This window comes from Danio rerio, chromosome 16 (genome assembly GCF_052040795.2).
Source record: "Danio rerio strain M-AB ecotype USA chromosome 16, GRCz13ab, whole genome shotgun sequence".
In the NCBI taxonomy this organism is placed as follows: domain Eukaryota; kingdom Metazoa; phylum Chordata; class Actinopteri; order Cypriniformes; family Danionidae; genus Danio; species Danio rerio.
This window is the reverse complement of record NC_141036.1, coordinates 10,894,954-10,912,290: the sequence shown is the minus strand read 5'-3', so window position 1 is coordinate 10,912,290 and position 17,337 is coordinate 10,894,954. Positions and strand designations below refer to the sequence as shown.

The window sequence follows — 17,337 nt, the reverse complement described above, 5'->3', positions numbered from 1 at the left end:
TACCATGAACAATTGCACATCAACGGTTTTAACCCTTAAAGACCGAGACAGCCGCCCGCTGCTAAAAATAAGTATTGCTCTTAAATGTTTAATAACTTTTGATCCGCTGATCCGATTCATACAATTCAAAGATTGACATAAAGAAGAGAATCACAGCTTTCCAGTGCTGTATCACATAACATTCACAGACTTTCAGAGGCTCCGGAATCAGTGCGGTTACGTCATCAAAATTTGACAACGCTGATTTGACAAAGAAACGCTCGTCACTGTGTCTCCGGACAAACCAGACATGATACATTGATGCATTGTCCCTCCTCCATGCCCAGATTGGTTCAAACTCGCTATATCACAACCAATAAGCATAGGTTTTGCTTTTGTTTGTGGACCAACAACGAGCCTTTTGAACAAAACGGAATGAGAGATAGGCATACATTAATGCGCGGCTAAATAAAACGCAAAAAAAAAAGTTTTGCATGAAATAATTCTCATTCTAAGTACTTTTGCATGCACAGCAGCACAGAAACATGACAAAACAGTGACACAGCAAAGACGAACTGCTGCTCTTGCTGTTTTCAAAAGACGCAAATGAAGGTGCAGCTGTTTGTCTGCATTGCAGACAACCAAATCCATATCCACAGACAACCATATCCATGCTGGCACATAAAACCTAAGGATGTTCCATATTGAATTTAGTTTTGTTATGTAACTATTTATAGGATAGTAAATATTTATATCTATTTTTTTACTGAGGATTTGCACCATGTTTATTTGGACTTTATTTGGACTTTGACACATTATTTATTATTTTCTTATTTTTTTTATTTGTTCATTGTAAGTGGTGTTGTTTATAGTAACTGAAAATATATTATTTGGAAAAAGTCAAATTTGCTTCATTGTTCTATTATTTTGTAACATTTGTAACATACCGTATACCGCGAAACCGTCAAACCGTGGTATTGTTTTAGACGATTATCATACCACAAAAAATTCATACCGTTACAACCCTACTCCTAACAATACATTGACATCCTATGAAGCAAATTTGATTTGTACAATAAACTGAATCTCATTAACAATGACCACCCAACAAACACAACATTATTACCTTTCAAAACCTTTGTATGGTTTAATAGTGTGGCTAATTCTCAATATGTTGTGGTATAATCATTAGGTGTGTTATTAAGAGAGGACAATATATTATACTGTAAGCAGTGTTGGAGAGAAAGAGAGGGGTGGCATGAAAAACAAACCCAGGATGCCCAGAGCGCAATGGCACTATATGTCGGCACAATGCCCATAAGGCTATTGGCACTGGCAAGTGTACATGCTCTACTGCCCTTTTAAAGGTTATTTACTAAAGCACTATCAAAGCTATCAATTCATAAATAAATTTGTTGAAAACCTGAACTATATAGAAAAATTAAATGTTGTTTTCAATCACGTGATTCAGGTATCGTGCAAAATACATCGAGGAAAGTCCATATTTTTGCAAATTTCAAAGGCATGATCCTTACATAACGAAGAGGGCTGGGATTTCTACTGAACTCAAATATATTTGCCTGTCATCGAGGTGATAGATACTGTATAAGCTATTAAGTTACATGAAAGAATACTACAGTAAATACTATAGTGTTTGGAAGCATACTAGTAGTAATTATATTGTTGCTGTGGTACAACACTACTGTAGTAATAAACAAATTAATCAATATGCTTCAGTTTTCTTCGCTATAATTTTACACAATCACAATGCTAAACAGTTTACACTAACATTACAGTATTTATTACAGTTTATCAGTTTAACATTCATTAACTGAGAGTTTTACACATTATAAACTTTACTATGTAGTTGAAAAACATGTTTATTATAAATTACTCTGATGCGGATATCTTCCAGACAACACAAAATAACTGATGAAAGCATATAAAAGCGTGGACGCAAAGTCTACATTATTTATCTATTTATTTTTGTTAGGGGGAAAGTGCTCCACAATAATAACAATCTAGTTTTGTCGCAAGCGTTTCATTTGTTTTTTTGTTTTGTTGATGAACTTACCATCAACATTCACCGCTGCTGCTCATCTCGATGTTCATGTTACAGTTGTTTATTCTGCCAAAACGCCAGTAAAGAATTGGTTTATAGCAAAGCAAGAAGGAGATTTCATTACATGGCAGGGTAAGTTATTGACATTCTCCTGGATTTTGCATTATGTGGTGGTGTTTGCATCTGATTTTTATATAACACATTAACATATTCATACTAATTCATCACTAATTGAATTATTCGCCTTAATCTGACTTAGACAATAATATGATTAAGGTGTTGACTTGAGTTGCTTTTTGAATGTTCCTTTTTTCATGATTCCGTTTTACATGTTATGCCCGATTCACATGGAGCTTCAGCGTCAAAGCTTCGGCGTGTCTGAAGTTTGGGCTGACGCGTTTGTCATAGTAGCGTCAGACAATAAAGTCCACAACCGGCTACTGTCTGAGCTGGCACAAAAGCGATCTGATTGGCTGACGCTCCCGTTGGCGCTTGAAAAGTTGAGAAATTCCAAATTTTTGCAGTGAGCCATGCTGCTGAAGCAGTGCCGATGAACCCACAATTCCATTCGGCAAGGCTTGATGTCATCAACTCAAAGTTAATGGGAAGCGTTGACGCTGACGCTTGGTGTGAATGGGGCGTCATGGCACATAAATCGATTAACGTCATTGCATCACCACTCTATCCAACGTTTCCTCTCGAGTTTCATGTAATTTTTAAGTTTAATTTTTAATTTTTTAACTTTAACTGCAGTTTAGCAGCTTCACTTTCATTCAGGAACATTTCATTAATGTTTGCCTACTCCACATGTCTTAATTCAATTGTTAAGTTGACTTTAGTCGGATTAAGGTAATCAAAATCATTGTTTAAATTGGTAGACTCTCAATCAAACAAAAGTATTAGTGTCCCCGTAAACATACTCCACGATTCAATCTTCTATTTAGAGTGAACTGTTCCTTTAAATTCTCAGCTCTCCGAGAGTCATCTAGACGAGCTCCAGTTCTCCTTGGGAGACCAATCTCTGGAGAACTTCATCTGGGAGATTCGCACAATCGTTCTTGGTTATTTCACAGTATTCCTTCAAATACACTGACCTTATAAAACACTACAGAGAACATACACTAGCGTTCACCAAAATGTACCCAAAAGAACTCACAGGAGACGGGCAAAAATTATCTTAAAGGTCATTGCTGTTTTTCCTCTGACAGCTCGCTACATTGCTAATGACATTAGTGTTCTCCGAGGAGCGCTGTGCCGCTCACGCTTACAGGAATAAGATAATTCAGTTCACTCTGCCTGTGCTGTACTTACTGTATCTGGTCTGGGATGAGGCTGCACAAAAAAAATGAGGCCATTTCTGGCTCAACACGCCATAGACTGGCACAACATTTTGCAGACCAGGTGCAAGGCGCTCAGGAAGAGGAGGAGAGGAAACGAGAGTGAAAGACAAGGGCAAATAGGCACTAGCGCCATCGCTAATCACAACCGAGCGCTCGGATTAAGAGTGCAAAAAAGATTGACAAATTGACAAAAAAAGAGCAAAGTAAATAAAAAGGAAATGAAAAGATAAGTCATCAGATCAGACGTCCTCTGGAAACGAGGGACTATTTTTCACAATGATGTCAGTCGGACAGGGCAAAGCCCTAATGTCTTCAATAAGCCGTGTCGACTCGCAAGGGCATCGCTGGCCTTGCTGATCAATAAGAGATCAATAGAGCAAAGCCTCTCTTCCTTGTCTGCCTCTGGCTAGTGACTCCAGATGGACGTACTGAGAACAGTGAGAAAAAAAGAGGGGGGGCAGAGGAAGGACAATCTTTTAAATAGTATTACAGACACTTCATAAAAGAGCGAGGGAGAGAAACCAAGGCTAATAAGAGGGAGATTGTCTCCGGCGTGATTTGTGCACATCGACTAGGCTACCGAAGGTCACATTCTTATTCACAGGCAGAGTTTTTAATTTTCCTTTCCACGAAGCATAACGTGTAGCATAATGACATAATTAATGACTAAAGGCTCATTTACAGCAAGAATGTGAACTGTAAATGTAACTACAGCGATATTAAGAGTCCACACCAATGTATGCTATCGTTCTGTTTTTTAAAAGTGCATACAGATTTGTCGTCTTTAATGCAGGATGGAGTCTAATTGGCTGTCAACATTATTATCATTCATCAGCAGGAAAAGTGATTCCAATGATAACGATGCTCTCTGCTGATAGAGCTAAGGTGGAATCTGCTTTAATCTTATATTTTATAATTACTATAACGGGTAATATCATTAATATTGTTAGAATAACAATTATATTTTTTTCTCCACTGCTAAATGATAAAATCATCTTGGTTCTTGATTATTTAAAGTGGTAGCTGACATAACTACAGTGTACACTTATTATGTTTTCATTTTTAGGTGTTGATGCTTGAATTTTTTATTTAAACTGCCTTAAAGGGATTGTTCGCCAAAAATTTAAATACACTAGCCTTCAAGTGGCTTTACATCTTTAGGAGTTTCGCTTATCTGTTGTACATGAAAGAAACTTGGATAGTGAATACCTGCGGCCAATAGCTACGCTTCCATCCACCAATTTTTATGCATATTTTGAATATGCACATAAAAAAATGGTGGATGGAAACGCTAAGATGTGCATACATTTTGAAAATGCGCATAAACATGCGAATAACTGATTAGGATAAACTTCGATAAGAACAGATGCGCATAAAGATGCGATGGAAACCCTTTTACTGCAGAGATTCCAGTATGCGCATTAAAAAAGGTCAAGTGGTTTTGTTATAGGAGATCATGTGATGAAAAAAATGTATGTGAATGGATAAACCAGCAGGCTGACCGCACTATTAAACATCTAAAATGTTGTTTTTGTCATTCTAAAATGTCTTAACCATTTCACTATTATTGTTATTATATTATTAAGGACCTCCAGAACTGTCAAGAGCCTCTGTGCTCTGCGTCTCAAGCCTTCAAATGCCACCACACAATCATGCGTGTCACAATTGCCTTCTGAGGTGCAAGTCATCCATTAAATGAAAAAAAGATTCACGCAGCTTCTCCTATTGCTGCAAATTCCATTTTTACTGTTGATATTTGGCGCCAGTTATTTAGGAAATTATACAATTGTTCGCTTTGGAATATTCGCACATGTTTTATGCAATATTCCAATATTGCGCATTAAGTTGATTCGCATTTTTGGATGTAGACATAGATAGTGACATCCTGATAGAATCTATGGAAATCAACAACTTCCAACTTTTAGCATTCAAAATTGCTTCTTTTATGTTCATCAGAAGGTAAACTCAAACAGGTTTGTAATAAGTGGAAGATAAGTAGAATCACTTTAAATCTCCAAACACGTGGCCAATCTAGGAGTCGTTAAAAGCATGCATGCATGTTAAATGAAAGAAAAACAGAGCATGGTAATGCTAGACTGAGACTCTTTTAGAGAACAAGTACAAAAGTCTTAATGTAATGGAACTCTGCATTGAAGGGTTCATGTCCTGCTTGTGCTATGCAGTCGGACACGTCTTTTCCCGCAACCTCATCTCTCCACACTCTACTGTGCCCAGTGTGTGAGGGCACTTGCAGCGACAAGTCCTGAAACCACCAGCATGCTAAATTTATGAGAAGCACGAGTGTGCTCTTAAAAAATCCTTAGGAATCAAAACCACTTTTACCCCCCTCATCTTTCTCTGAGTGAACCTCTTTTTAGGACACACACACACACACATACAACTGAAAGAAAAGAAGTGTTTCATTTACTTCATCATCTGGTGCTTTTGCCCCATATGATTTAGCATATCTGCATGTGTTAGAAACACTCTGTTGGCATCTCATTTCAATGTAACAAGTACCAAACAGGCCATTTTCTTTATAATACTGATTATAATAGAGAATCTGATGTTATCCCAGTTTGATTAGGTTTACTGAATCACATTGGCTGCTCTTTTGTTTTTAATTCACTATGACATGAACAGGACTAAACTTGTTGTGTCATTTATCATTTTTGTATGCAGCCTCCGTTTATTCCACAATACTCTGAATACAGCCTGCAAACTTATATTTACACTGTAAAACAAGCTGGGTTCCACACAATTCCTTTAAGTTGTCCCAACACAAATCGATTAGGTTAGCGTAATCCTTTTACAAACTGAGAAGGATTGAACATAAACCAATTAAGTTATGCCAAAAAAACCCTAAGAATTGTGTTGTTTCAACTCATTTTAAATATGTAGTCTGAACAAGTAACAAAGCATGTTGTGGATAGGCATGGGCCGGTACAAGATTTTGACCTTATGATAACCTTGGATAAAAATATCATGGTTTCGTGATATCCCGGTATTGTGATTACTGCTCTAAAATAAATTCTTTTTAAATGCCTGGGTAAAAAACAACTTTCTTTCACCTTTGAAAACAATATATTCTATTTTTTTAAAAGAGTTTTTTATATTTTGGAAATGTCAAGTGAATCATTGACTTCTGCTGTTTTAAAAACACAGACTTCTTTAAAATTTAAAATGGCATCTTTGGATATTTTTTCTGCTGAAGAGACTGTTGTCCTAAAAATAATAAAAAATAAATAAATAAAAAACATACCTTACATATTACAAAAAAATGTTGCCGGTTTTAAAACCTGGAATTTTCCAAACCGCAATAACCTTGACAGTTAGAGACAATAGAGCTTCTTGGACTTTCTACTAAATATCTACATTTATCTGCCACAGAAAATGAAAGTGAGTGAGAAACATGAGAGTAAAATGTTCAATTTGGGTGAACCAATCCACTAATCTGAGACGGTTTCTTTGAAGTTCACGGCTAACCAGAGCTGAGTGAATAGATAGATGAGCTACAGCCTCCCAAAAACCTTCAGGGTTGCAGCATTAATCATAAAACTAACTGGATCACTTTCTGTCTGGAGGGGCAGAACACTCATCATGTCCTATTCCTTTTTATGCCATTTGGCTTCTTTTTCAAAGAGGCCAGATCTGTGGTCATTTTCCCTATGAGTAGACATGACCTACTACAGCAATCTGGCAACCTTTAACATTCCCGAATCAAACTGGCAACCACAAACCACAATTCGGACCAAATGGCTGCTGTCCCCTGAAGGGTCACTGATCTCTCAGCATGCGCTCAGACAGGGGGCTAAACTCGACCAGCATGGGATGTGATAACACGCTGCCTTGTGTCTCGCTGTTTTTTTCTGCATCGGGAGCGATTTCTTTCTCCGCAAGATCGCATGGCACATCTCGAGGTAAACCAAAGCAGGAGCAGAACACCGTTTTCTCGTTTCTCCCTGCCACTTTTGTTTCACTTCTCACCCTCTTGTCTGAGCCACAATGGTCGGTTGGCTTTCCATCACCAGGCGCAGGACTAAAATATGAGCACCAATTAGCCGGACATATCAACCCCATGAATCTCTAATACCATAAAAGCATTCTGAGATCTGACATCTGCTGAAGCTGGGAGAGCGGAGCGAGAGGAAGAAAGTGACAAGAATAGAGCGAGGCATTCAGAAAAGGATTCTTGAAAGAGCCTTGTCCTCTAAGTGCTTTGAGGACCAGTTGAGATTAATTTTAGCTCCACTTTCCATAGAAAAAAAAGAAAACGAGAGTCTGAAAATAACCCTGACCACAAAACTTACTTACATCGAAGTTCACAATCATTCAAAAGTCAGACGTGGCTATCATCGTATAGAGAAAGCTTTGCGGGAAACCCTCCCGTGTCCGTATTAGTGCAGGTAACGTTAATTACAAGGTCAGACATTGATTTCAGCAGACTGCATTCCCAGAGCTGCATGTCAAACACAGGCTTGCGACAAGTGTTAAAAGCTTTGGTTCCCCATCCACAATTCCCCCTTCACCTACCAGCCTTATCTTTACAAGCAACCAGAATGAGATCCACAATCACTGACGGCTCCCTTCACCGACACACAGCTACAGGTCTCTAGACAACTGAATTAACAAGGAAAAAACCTCACTCTTTTTAGGGTGCTTTCACACCTGTAGTTCGCTTCATTTGGTCCGGACCAAGGGCAATAAATGATACACTGTTGTATTTTCTGCCGTCTTTGGGTCGTTTTCACACCACACTGCTGGCTTTGGTCCGAACCAGTTGAAGCGAACCAAAATGCAGCCATCTGACAAAATCCACACCTCTCATTGGCTAGATGTTGTTGAACATATTTCCCAAACTGCTTATTGATTGGTCAGAATTCACGTGTGGGAAAATGCCAATGAACTCTCGGGAGTAAACAAAACCGGCAGACACAAATTGTCGCTTTTACTCTGGAGGGACGACTGCACTGACTGATTGCATCCCTGCTTTAGACAAACTATACATTTCGAGAATGAAGCGCGCCCGCGGCTGGAAAACAATGTTCTAATGCAACTTAGCTAAACTGCGACATGGTCATCTTGTGGAAATATTACCAACGATCCATTAGGTAATGGTTTTCCCTCTCTCTATCTGTTTTTAAAGCGCTGTCAACAAATATATTTTCTCCATATCCCATAATGCATATCGCATCAGCCTACGGCAGCTGAATTGGTTTAAAAGGCGTAGTACTTTTTGCATTTGGAACAGTTTTAGTACAGATTATATTCTCACCACAAACGAACCGCTCCAGGGATCTTTTGAAAGCGTATTTGATCCGTTTTTGGAGCGCACTAGAGTACAATTGCTGCATTCTCACCTGCCTAAACGAACTGCAACAAAAGAGAAAACAAACTCTAGTGCGATTCAATCTAACTAAATAAGGCAGGTGTGAAAGCACCCTTAAAGAGGGTTCCTTATTGGTTTCTAGTTCTTTAAAGGGCACATAGTTTACCCCTTTTTATGATTTAATTTTAATATTATGGTTTTTCTGATTGTGTCAGTATAGATTCAGTTCCACACACAGTTCAGATTTTTTTATTATAATGTGTTAAAAAGTGTCATTTTGGGGGCGAGTACAAGGGTTGGGCCGGTTGACGGTGCCATGATGTGCTCGCGCTTTCCTCAAGCTTTAAGATGCGATATGTGACTGACACGTCTGAGAAATTACCTGGTTCTGCAATACATCATTCTTCCTGCAAGTAATCCCACACCACAGATGTTGAGTTTGTTTGGGCACCAGTTCCTCCTGTGCTGCACTTATCATCCCCGTTTATGGAGGCTATTTGTCCTTAAGCTCAGGCCCAGTTTACACTAATGTGTTTTAGTTTGAAAACGCATAAGTTTTGCTATGGTTACGCCATCCGTCCACACTACGCCGGAGTTTTCGAGCGCCGAAAACGGAGCGTTTTGGAAATGTTGGATTAACCGTTTTCATTCTAAAATGCTGCTGCTCCGTCTCTGTGTGGATGGAGAAAAATGGAGACATCTGAAAACGGAAGCGGGGCTGCTGAGATTCGCTACCTGATTGGGGCTTTTGTGTCATTGGGTATCCTTCCCTTATTTATCAAGCCCTTATCACATTACTATAACACATGGCTTTAACTCTACCGGAAGACAGCAGACCAGCCTTTCAATGTAAACAACAACATGGACACAGAAATTTAGGCACCATTGTGCAGTTATTCATTTGTTACGTTTAGTAACAACTCGACTTCGTCGTCTGTCCACAAAAATAGCTCTCTTGCTTTCTTTGCCATCGCGTTCATCGTTCAACTGGCGTTTGTTGACTAACAATAACCAAATACCCAGCAAGACACATGCTTCCTGTTTATACTCGAATGCGCATGCCCAGAGTGCGCGAATGGTCACGTGATATATGTTTTTGGTGGCGTAGTGTGGACGAGACATGTTCTGAAATGCTAGACAAAACGCTAGTGTGGACGTGGATCGTTTTTGATCTAAAACACGCTAGTGTAAACGAGGCTTTAGTCTCATGTTCTTGAACTCTGGCTTGGCACACTGCATTAAGATTAGTTCAAACAGCATAATGCAGGAGAAGTCAGGACTAGAACATGCAAAAAAAACATGCTGTAAGGCAATTTAGAAATCAGACATGTTTAAATCCTGATTTCGAAAAAAATTCAATTAATCACACAGCCCTAATATCTTATGTATATAAAGCATATCTCCTGATTGTTTAAAATGTATTATTATTATTATTAATATATTTGCCGTCTTCATCGACATCAGCGTTTATGAATGTTATGTTTTGCTATTCCTTACTGTATGTGTTATTATATCGACTTATCGCACAACACATAGACATGTCTTCAATCAATTTTAGTGATGCAATATATATCACCCATACGTAAAAAAACAATTCTAACCATATTTTACCTGACTGCACACCCTCTTAATATCTATTGTGAAGTGTCAGTGTGAGTATGGTAAAAAAAACACACTAGTAGTTACTATAAATTAATATAGTATATTTTCATGTGGGTGCCAGACGAATGAAAACAGATCTGTAACATTTTTCTCTAGTTTTTTTTTTATCTTTGCACTTTTTTGTTTACATTTATTACTGTTATTATGTATTTGTTTAGGATACACGTTTTCACATTCTGATTCCAACCCCTAATTTTTAACTTGTTAAAAGCACTATAATTGAAATATTCTTAAGAATAAAAGATTGTGTACTTTGGAAGAGTGTACTTGCATTATGAAGCTATTATAGTGTCAAAAATGGTTTTAAAAATCACACTAATATAATTTATCGCATTACATTTTGGTGCTATATATCGTACCACAAAAAAACAGATATCATGACAGGCCTACCAATAGTCTCAAACTTAACTCCTGGAGGGCGGCAGCTCAACATAGTTTCGCTCCAACCACCTCCAACTCACACCTGCTTTATAGTCTCTAGAAGTCTTGAACACCTTGGCTAGTTGGATCATCTGTGTTTGAATAGGGTTGAAGTAAAACTGTGCAGAGCTGCGGCTCTCCAGGAATCCAGTTTGAGACCAATGTTATAAACTTTAAATAACTTATAAAAGACTGATGACAAGTGATTAATGACAATCGCCGTGCAGGTCTTTCCCTGGCTTATCGCAAGCCAATTTAATCAGACTGGTTTAATCATACATGTCAATGGGTTATTTTTAAAGATTTAGAAGGTGACGGTATCAGGTCCTCTTCTGTTTGGGGGAAATAACATTGAAAGAAATGTCTATCACACTGGTTTCTTTAGAAAATGTAAACTGAAAAGTTCTTCAGCAAACCAAAAACTAAAAAAAAAAATCATTTTGAAACCTTTCTTGTTCAGATTGTATTGACTGATGACCTTGTGCAAGCATTTTGACTGGAATGAAACCTTTTTAAATCAAGGTTCTTTCCACAGTCTTTCAGTCCCGTCTATGGCTACACCTCCTCCCGCGTTCTTTCACCGGCTCAGACGCTAATAAACAGCGTGGCCTTGAGGTCAGAGTGAGGTGGGGCGGGGGAAGATTTGAATACACCAATGACAATCATCTCTCAAACAAAAGCAAGCGGATAAGGACGGCAAGGGACGCAGAAAGAGAGGAAGGGAGGGAAGGAAACGTGATGGGAGAATGGAGGCTTCAACTTTTGTTTGCATGCTCCTCCGTTTGTGAAAGCAACTATTTCGCCCATTTACTGAACGCTCCTTCGCTGTTGAGCCAGCACTGTCGCAATCACTGCATGCGCTTGTTAGTGTGTGCGTCTGTCACTGCCGTGCGCACACAGTTTAGAATAAGGTCAGCTTGGCCTCCGCCTCCATCATCGTAGCAGCCTAACATTTTCGAACCCCTCCTCCGTCTCTCTCTCACACTCAAACAAACACACACACACTTGATGCATTCAGCCAGAGACGCCGCTACAGTAGGCCCCCCTAACCCTGGCTTTCAATGAAAACACAACGTCTCCATGCCAACGGGTTCGAGCATTTTTTGACCCGTGTTCACTAGGAGGGTATTAGAACACAATCAGGAGCTGTTATTGTGCAGATCGCTGCTCCCAGTAGCCTACATTTGGGTCTGGGGACTAGATAGATGAACCAGCCAAGTATTTACAATTATAAAACTATACTCAAACCTGCTTCCTGTCTGCAAGTCTCCTAATTTAAAAACCATTAACAAGCTTACTAAAATTAAGCTTTTATATTGGTGTTCATAGTCGGTTTGATTGTTTTTAATAGGAACACAATGAATATAAGTCTGCAGGGGCCGCAGAGTGCACAAAACAAAGCTTTGACCCTTGAAATATTTCGCAACTGCTGTGTATAAAGGCAAAAGCTCCCAGGACGCTGAACTAAACGGATGCGAAGGGTAGGGGGGAAAAAAGAAACACACCAGGTCTGTTTATACTGTTTGCTTAAGCGAAACAATCGTGACCCTTCTTCCGCTGCTCAGTTCATAAATAAAACAAATCCTTTGTTTCGTTATTCTAGTTTCCCCCTGATGTGCAGCCGATGTACTGTGAAATGGGCCCAGGCAAGAAGAGGTCCAGACCATGAATAAGTTAAAGCAGTGAATTGAGTTTTGAGTTACGACAAAGAACTGCATCTGATGATGTCATAAACCTCTCATCTGATGATGTCACAAACGCATCGCACCCTCTAGATACATGAAGTTGCCATAAATAAGGCTAATTCTGAAGTATTTATAGAAATGCTACATGTAGAATGTAACGATGAATGCATCATATGTTTTGGTTAAATATAAAATACATTTTTACTTAATAATTGAGAGTAAAATTTAATGTGAATGATGAAATGAGTGGATGATTGATTAAAATGAATGAACGATAGCAGATTTAGTAGGTTAAATTAAACAATTCTCTGACTTATTAAAACACAACTATATTTTAAACTATCAAAATTTTCTGATAAATTAGTAAAAGCTAATAATCTGAAGGATTTTAATATGGCTGTAATGTCCTTAGTGTATATAGATTATAGCCAAGTGATCGTTTTCTCTAATGATATGAATAATAATGATAAATAATAAATATTCATTCATTCATTTTCTCTTAGTCCCTTTATTAACCTGGGAAGACCAAAACGTAATAAACTGCCAACTTATCAGCATGTGTTTTAAGCAGCGAATGCCCTTCCAGCCGCAACCTAACACTGGAAAACACTCTTGCATCCACACACACACACACAAACACACACACACACACACACACACACACACACAATGGCCAATTTAACTTATTCAGTTCATGATAATAAATATAATAATAATAATAATAATAATAATAATAAACAGAAACGTTCTGATGGACACAGATTTAGAAAATTTTATAAAGCTTCAAAACCCCTTTTCATCTTTGAACGAGAGGTTGTGATCTTAAAACAGACCTAAATGTGATCTTAAAAGTTCTTTAATGACAGTGCTGGTTCCATAAAGAGCCGTTTAATTCCACAATTTTCTTTACAGTGTAAAAAATACTGATTATTGGAAGACTTTTCATTTAAAGATTTGTTTTAAATAACTCTAAACCTTATTTGTGGAACTCAATTTTTTAATCACTGTGAGGGCTTGCAGTTGGGCAAACTAAAAGGTTCTTACACTGGAATTTCTGCATTTAAAATGCTTAAATTGCTGGGCAATCAAGCAGCACAGCAGTTTTCAAGACATTTAAATGTCGTAAACTTAAATAATTGATAAAACACCACTAAACTGTGATTTAGCAGTTAGGATTGTGTGTAAATATACAGCTGCATTTTATAATGTCACTAAATCAAATGAAGTGCACCAGTTCGTAACCACAAAACTCTGTCTAATCTTTACAAATTTGTGTTTGCTTCCACATGGATGTTTCTTAATATTGTTTTATTTGAACCATTTAAAAGCAGCATTGTTTTAGTTCTTCTTCTCGCTGTAGCCTACTTTTAAACCAGTTTTCGGATTTCACAGACTGGAAACTCGAATTTTCGTTAGCCTCTCAGTTTACTTTTCGATTTAAAGGCAAGTATAATTTTACAACAATGAGTTTAGAGGAGCTCCAAGACAACTAAACAAGTAATGTGAGCCTGAAATTATGTTGGGTTTAGTTTCAAGATATTTAAATGTTGAAAACTTGAAATAATTGATAAAACATAGATAAATTGTGATTTATGATGTTGTGCATGTCGTTCTCTGGCTTAGTGCAAGTCAATCTGCAAAAGCAGATTTGAATTTCAAGTGACACACTGAACATTTTAATCAGATGGTTTGATCAGTGTCAATGGGTAAACTGTCATTTTTAAAGATTTATAAGTCCACAGTATCTGGTCCTTCTCGTGTTTTGGGAAAATAACATAAAAAAAATGTCTATTACACTATTAAAAATGGTTTCTTTACAAAATGTGGTAACAGTTTATTTTGATGGCCTATTTGAATATTAGTAGAATGTTTAAAATCTTGATATTGCTTCTTCAACAGACATTTAACTGACTATAAGAAACTTTGCAAGATGTCAACTTATACTAACCCTAACCCCAAGCTAACAGTCTAATCTAATGAGAATTAGTTGCAACGTAACTTAAATTCAACAAACGGACCATCAAAATAAAGTGACCAAAAATATTGTCTGAAAAGTTCTTTGGGAAACTTTAAAAAAAACATTTTGAAATCTTTATTGTTGTTTAGATTTGTACTGACTGATAAGCTTGCACAAGCATTACTTGTGGAACTCACTTCTTTAATCACTGTGAAAGCTTGCAGTAAGGCAAAGTAACAAGTCCTAACAGTGGAATTTCTACATTTAAAATTCCTGACATCTTCAACAGTGCGCTCGGCTGGACAATCAAGCAGCACAGCAGTTTTCAAGACGCCGACAGCAGCTCAGTTCAGCTCACTCGCTGTCAGGTGTAGCGCACCTGCGAACTGAGACACGGACACTAAATAATTGAACCGCAAAAGACACCGAGGAGTCCACCATCAAAAGGCAAGCCGTGCGGTGAAACATGACGAAACAACAGACAGTGACGTCAGCTTTCGATATGAACAGATCTGTCATGATAGGTCCTGCTGAGAAAAAATAATTACTAACAAAGCGTAGTAAGTCAAATTGATTAATATTCAAAAACATTAAATGAAGGAAATAAAAATGTTTTACAAGAAAACATACCTAACATAAGTTAAAGACACTAAATGAATAACATGTCGAAATCAGCCTGTTACGTAATAAACGTTTGATTTACATGCATTTACTGATTTACATTGATTTACATGCGCGTTCGTTCAGCTGGAAAATATAGGATATGATGTGCAGGGAGAAAGGAGTGTTGAGGGACATGGTGAAATAATGTAAGAGCTTAGAGTAACGTTACGAGGAACAAGCGAACACTCAAGGACGACTGGATGAGGTCCACAGTTTCGCAAACAAACACACCTGTCAACACGTAATGGGCAAAAAGCACTTCCCAAGGCCACACCTAGAGAAACATGGCGCTTATCGAAACCAAACTCATACAGTCCCTAAGGAACGAAACTAAAGGAGCCACCAAACCGACAAAGTTAACCAGTGAGCCACATGGATTGTTAATAAAATAGTTTTAAGATAAACATGACTGCAGACAGAGATGAGTGTGAGAAGCGAGCACCCTGAAGACGCGCTCAAGGATCTTTCTACTGTCGAGTTGCGGAGCGCTTGTGTTGAGTGTTTCTACTATACTTAAAATGAAAGAGAACTGTGTTGTTCATAGCTGCCAGTAATTACTGATCTCCTTACTATTTAAACGGCAAATAGCAGGTCTTACCTTGAACAATAAGGAGAAAGAGAGCGCCTAACAGTCCTGACATGGTCATCGGAGGGAAGGCTGGACAGTCCACCTTGTCGGTTGTCCGCTTGTTGAACTCAATCAGCACAGAATCGCCAAAACAAAAATCAATCGACACAGTCCGATTGAGATACTGTTATGAAGTTCCTTTAGTTTCCTTCAGTAGTCGAGCAGAGAAACTTGATGTAAAGGTGAGTCGCTGTGTTCAGCGCGTTCCTCTTGATTTGGTTTACAATCTAGCGTCAACAAATCCCCTTTAAATCGTGTAAACAGCTTTAGTCCTCAGAAACTGTAGCGCGGCGTCCGGTGGCCGGTTAATAAACGTCCTACAGGTGAAGAAATATCCGGTAAGTGAGTTGGATGTTTCGGCAGACGGTGGAGTCTCAAACCTGTCGCTTTGGGATCGCACTGTTGAAACTCTATCATAAGGGCTGCGCTCATTGGACACACGCGTGTGATGTCATGCTGCGTCATGCTACTTAAAGTCACCCACAATTCTAAGAGATGGGTACTTTCCCGGGTACAGTAAGTTTTATTTTCAATTTTAGGCAACTAAACTGCCACTTGATCCAGTTAGGACAATAAAAACATTGTTTGCATAAATGTCAGGCTGCATTTTATACACTAAAACAAATGCAGAGCCACTTCGTAACACGACGAAACTCCCCGTGTAATCGTTACAAAGTTGTGTTTGCTTCTTTAGATGCGAATGTTTCTTAACTTTTTCTTTTATGAACCATTCAAAACCAGCGTTGGATAACTTTTTAATCAGTTTTTGGATTTCACAGAATAGACACGTGATTTCTCAGTAGCCTTTGTTTGCTTACAGGTTAAAACGCAAGTATAACTTTACCACAATGAGTTTCGAGGAGCTCCAAGATAATTTAGCAAGTAATGTGAGCCTGATATTACTATATATTGGGGTTAGATAGTTGCTGGTTGATAAGTTGCAAGTGTGGTGAACTAGAACAGGTAGCTCTAGCGCTCCCCCTGCTGGTAAAACTATACACCACAAACACTCTAGGGTTGACTATGATTTGGGGGAAATTCCAGTTATGGGTCTCCAACTATATACTTTTTTACTTTTGTAACTATTATTTTTCCGTATCACATATTTAAACTTTAAGTAACTCTTACAGACCCGTAGCCCGCCTATTGAAAGAGGTGATTCTTTTTTCTCAAAAAGTGGAGCTTATTGCAGTTATTTTATTAAATTATAGATTCAAATATTGTACTTTAGTGACATTTTACGCACTAATCTTTAGCTTAGCTTGTAAGATGGTTTTCATAAGCACTCTTTTGATGCAACATAATTACTTCCTACAATGTTGTCATAGTGCTTACTATTGTACCACGTGTTTATTTAGAAATATACATTTAAACGGTAAGTGGTTGCAGTTTTACAAATTATGTTATAAGATTGAAATTTTTAATTTAACATTTTGAATAAAGAAGTATAAAAAAATAATTATTCATGGAATAAAAAACTATTATCATGCATCATTAAAAAACAAATAACCAAAAAACATTAAAAACTATAGCCTGTAGGTCAGTAACAAACTGGCCAGCTCATTTCATTTCACTTAAGTTACTTTTATTTGTTTTTAGTTGTCTAAATGGT

The 17,337-nt window shown here is 37.9% G+C and overlaps 1 protein-coding gene and 1 long non-coding RNA gene across 8 annotated transcripts in view; both read right to left on the bottom strand.

The window, feature by feature from the left end:
- si:ch73-22o12.1 overlaps positions 1-16,107 on the bottom strand; it is a 174,134-nt gene extending 158,027 nt beyond the window's left edge. For all 6 annotated transcript variants that reach the window (XR_015510998.1, XR_015510997.1, XR_015510999.1 and 3 more), the window contains exon 1: positions 15,696-16,107. Coding sequence is in view for 3 of the 6 variants with exons in the window: in XM_087286620.1 (XP_087142746.1) it covers positions 15,696-15,744 (49 nt within the window). In the remaining 3 variants the exon portion in view is untranslated. The remainder of the gene's footprint in view (positions 1-15,695) is intronic.
- On the bottom strand, positions 1,959-9,397 carry LOC147840175 (uncharacterized). 2 transcript variants are annotated; one of them, XR_015511024.1, is made up of 2 exons: positions 7,897-9,397; positions 1,959-2,664 (listed from the first exon to the last, which is right to left on the bottom strand). It is a non-coding gene; the product is annotated as an uncharacterized LOC147840175 (long non-coding RNA). The 2 variants fall into 2 exon arrangements; XR_015511023.1 differs by lacking the exon at positions 7,897-9,397 and adding an exon at positions 3,972-7,308.
- Positions 16,108-17,337: the final 1,230 nt, after the last annotated feature.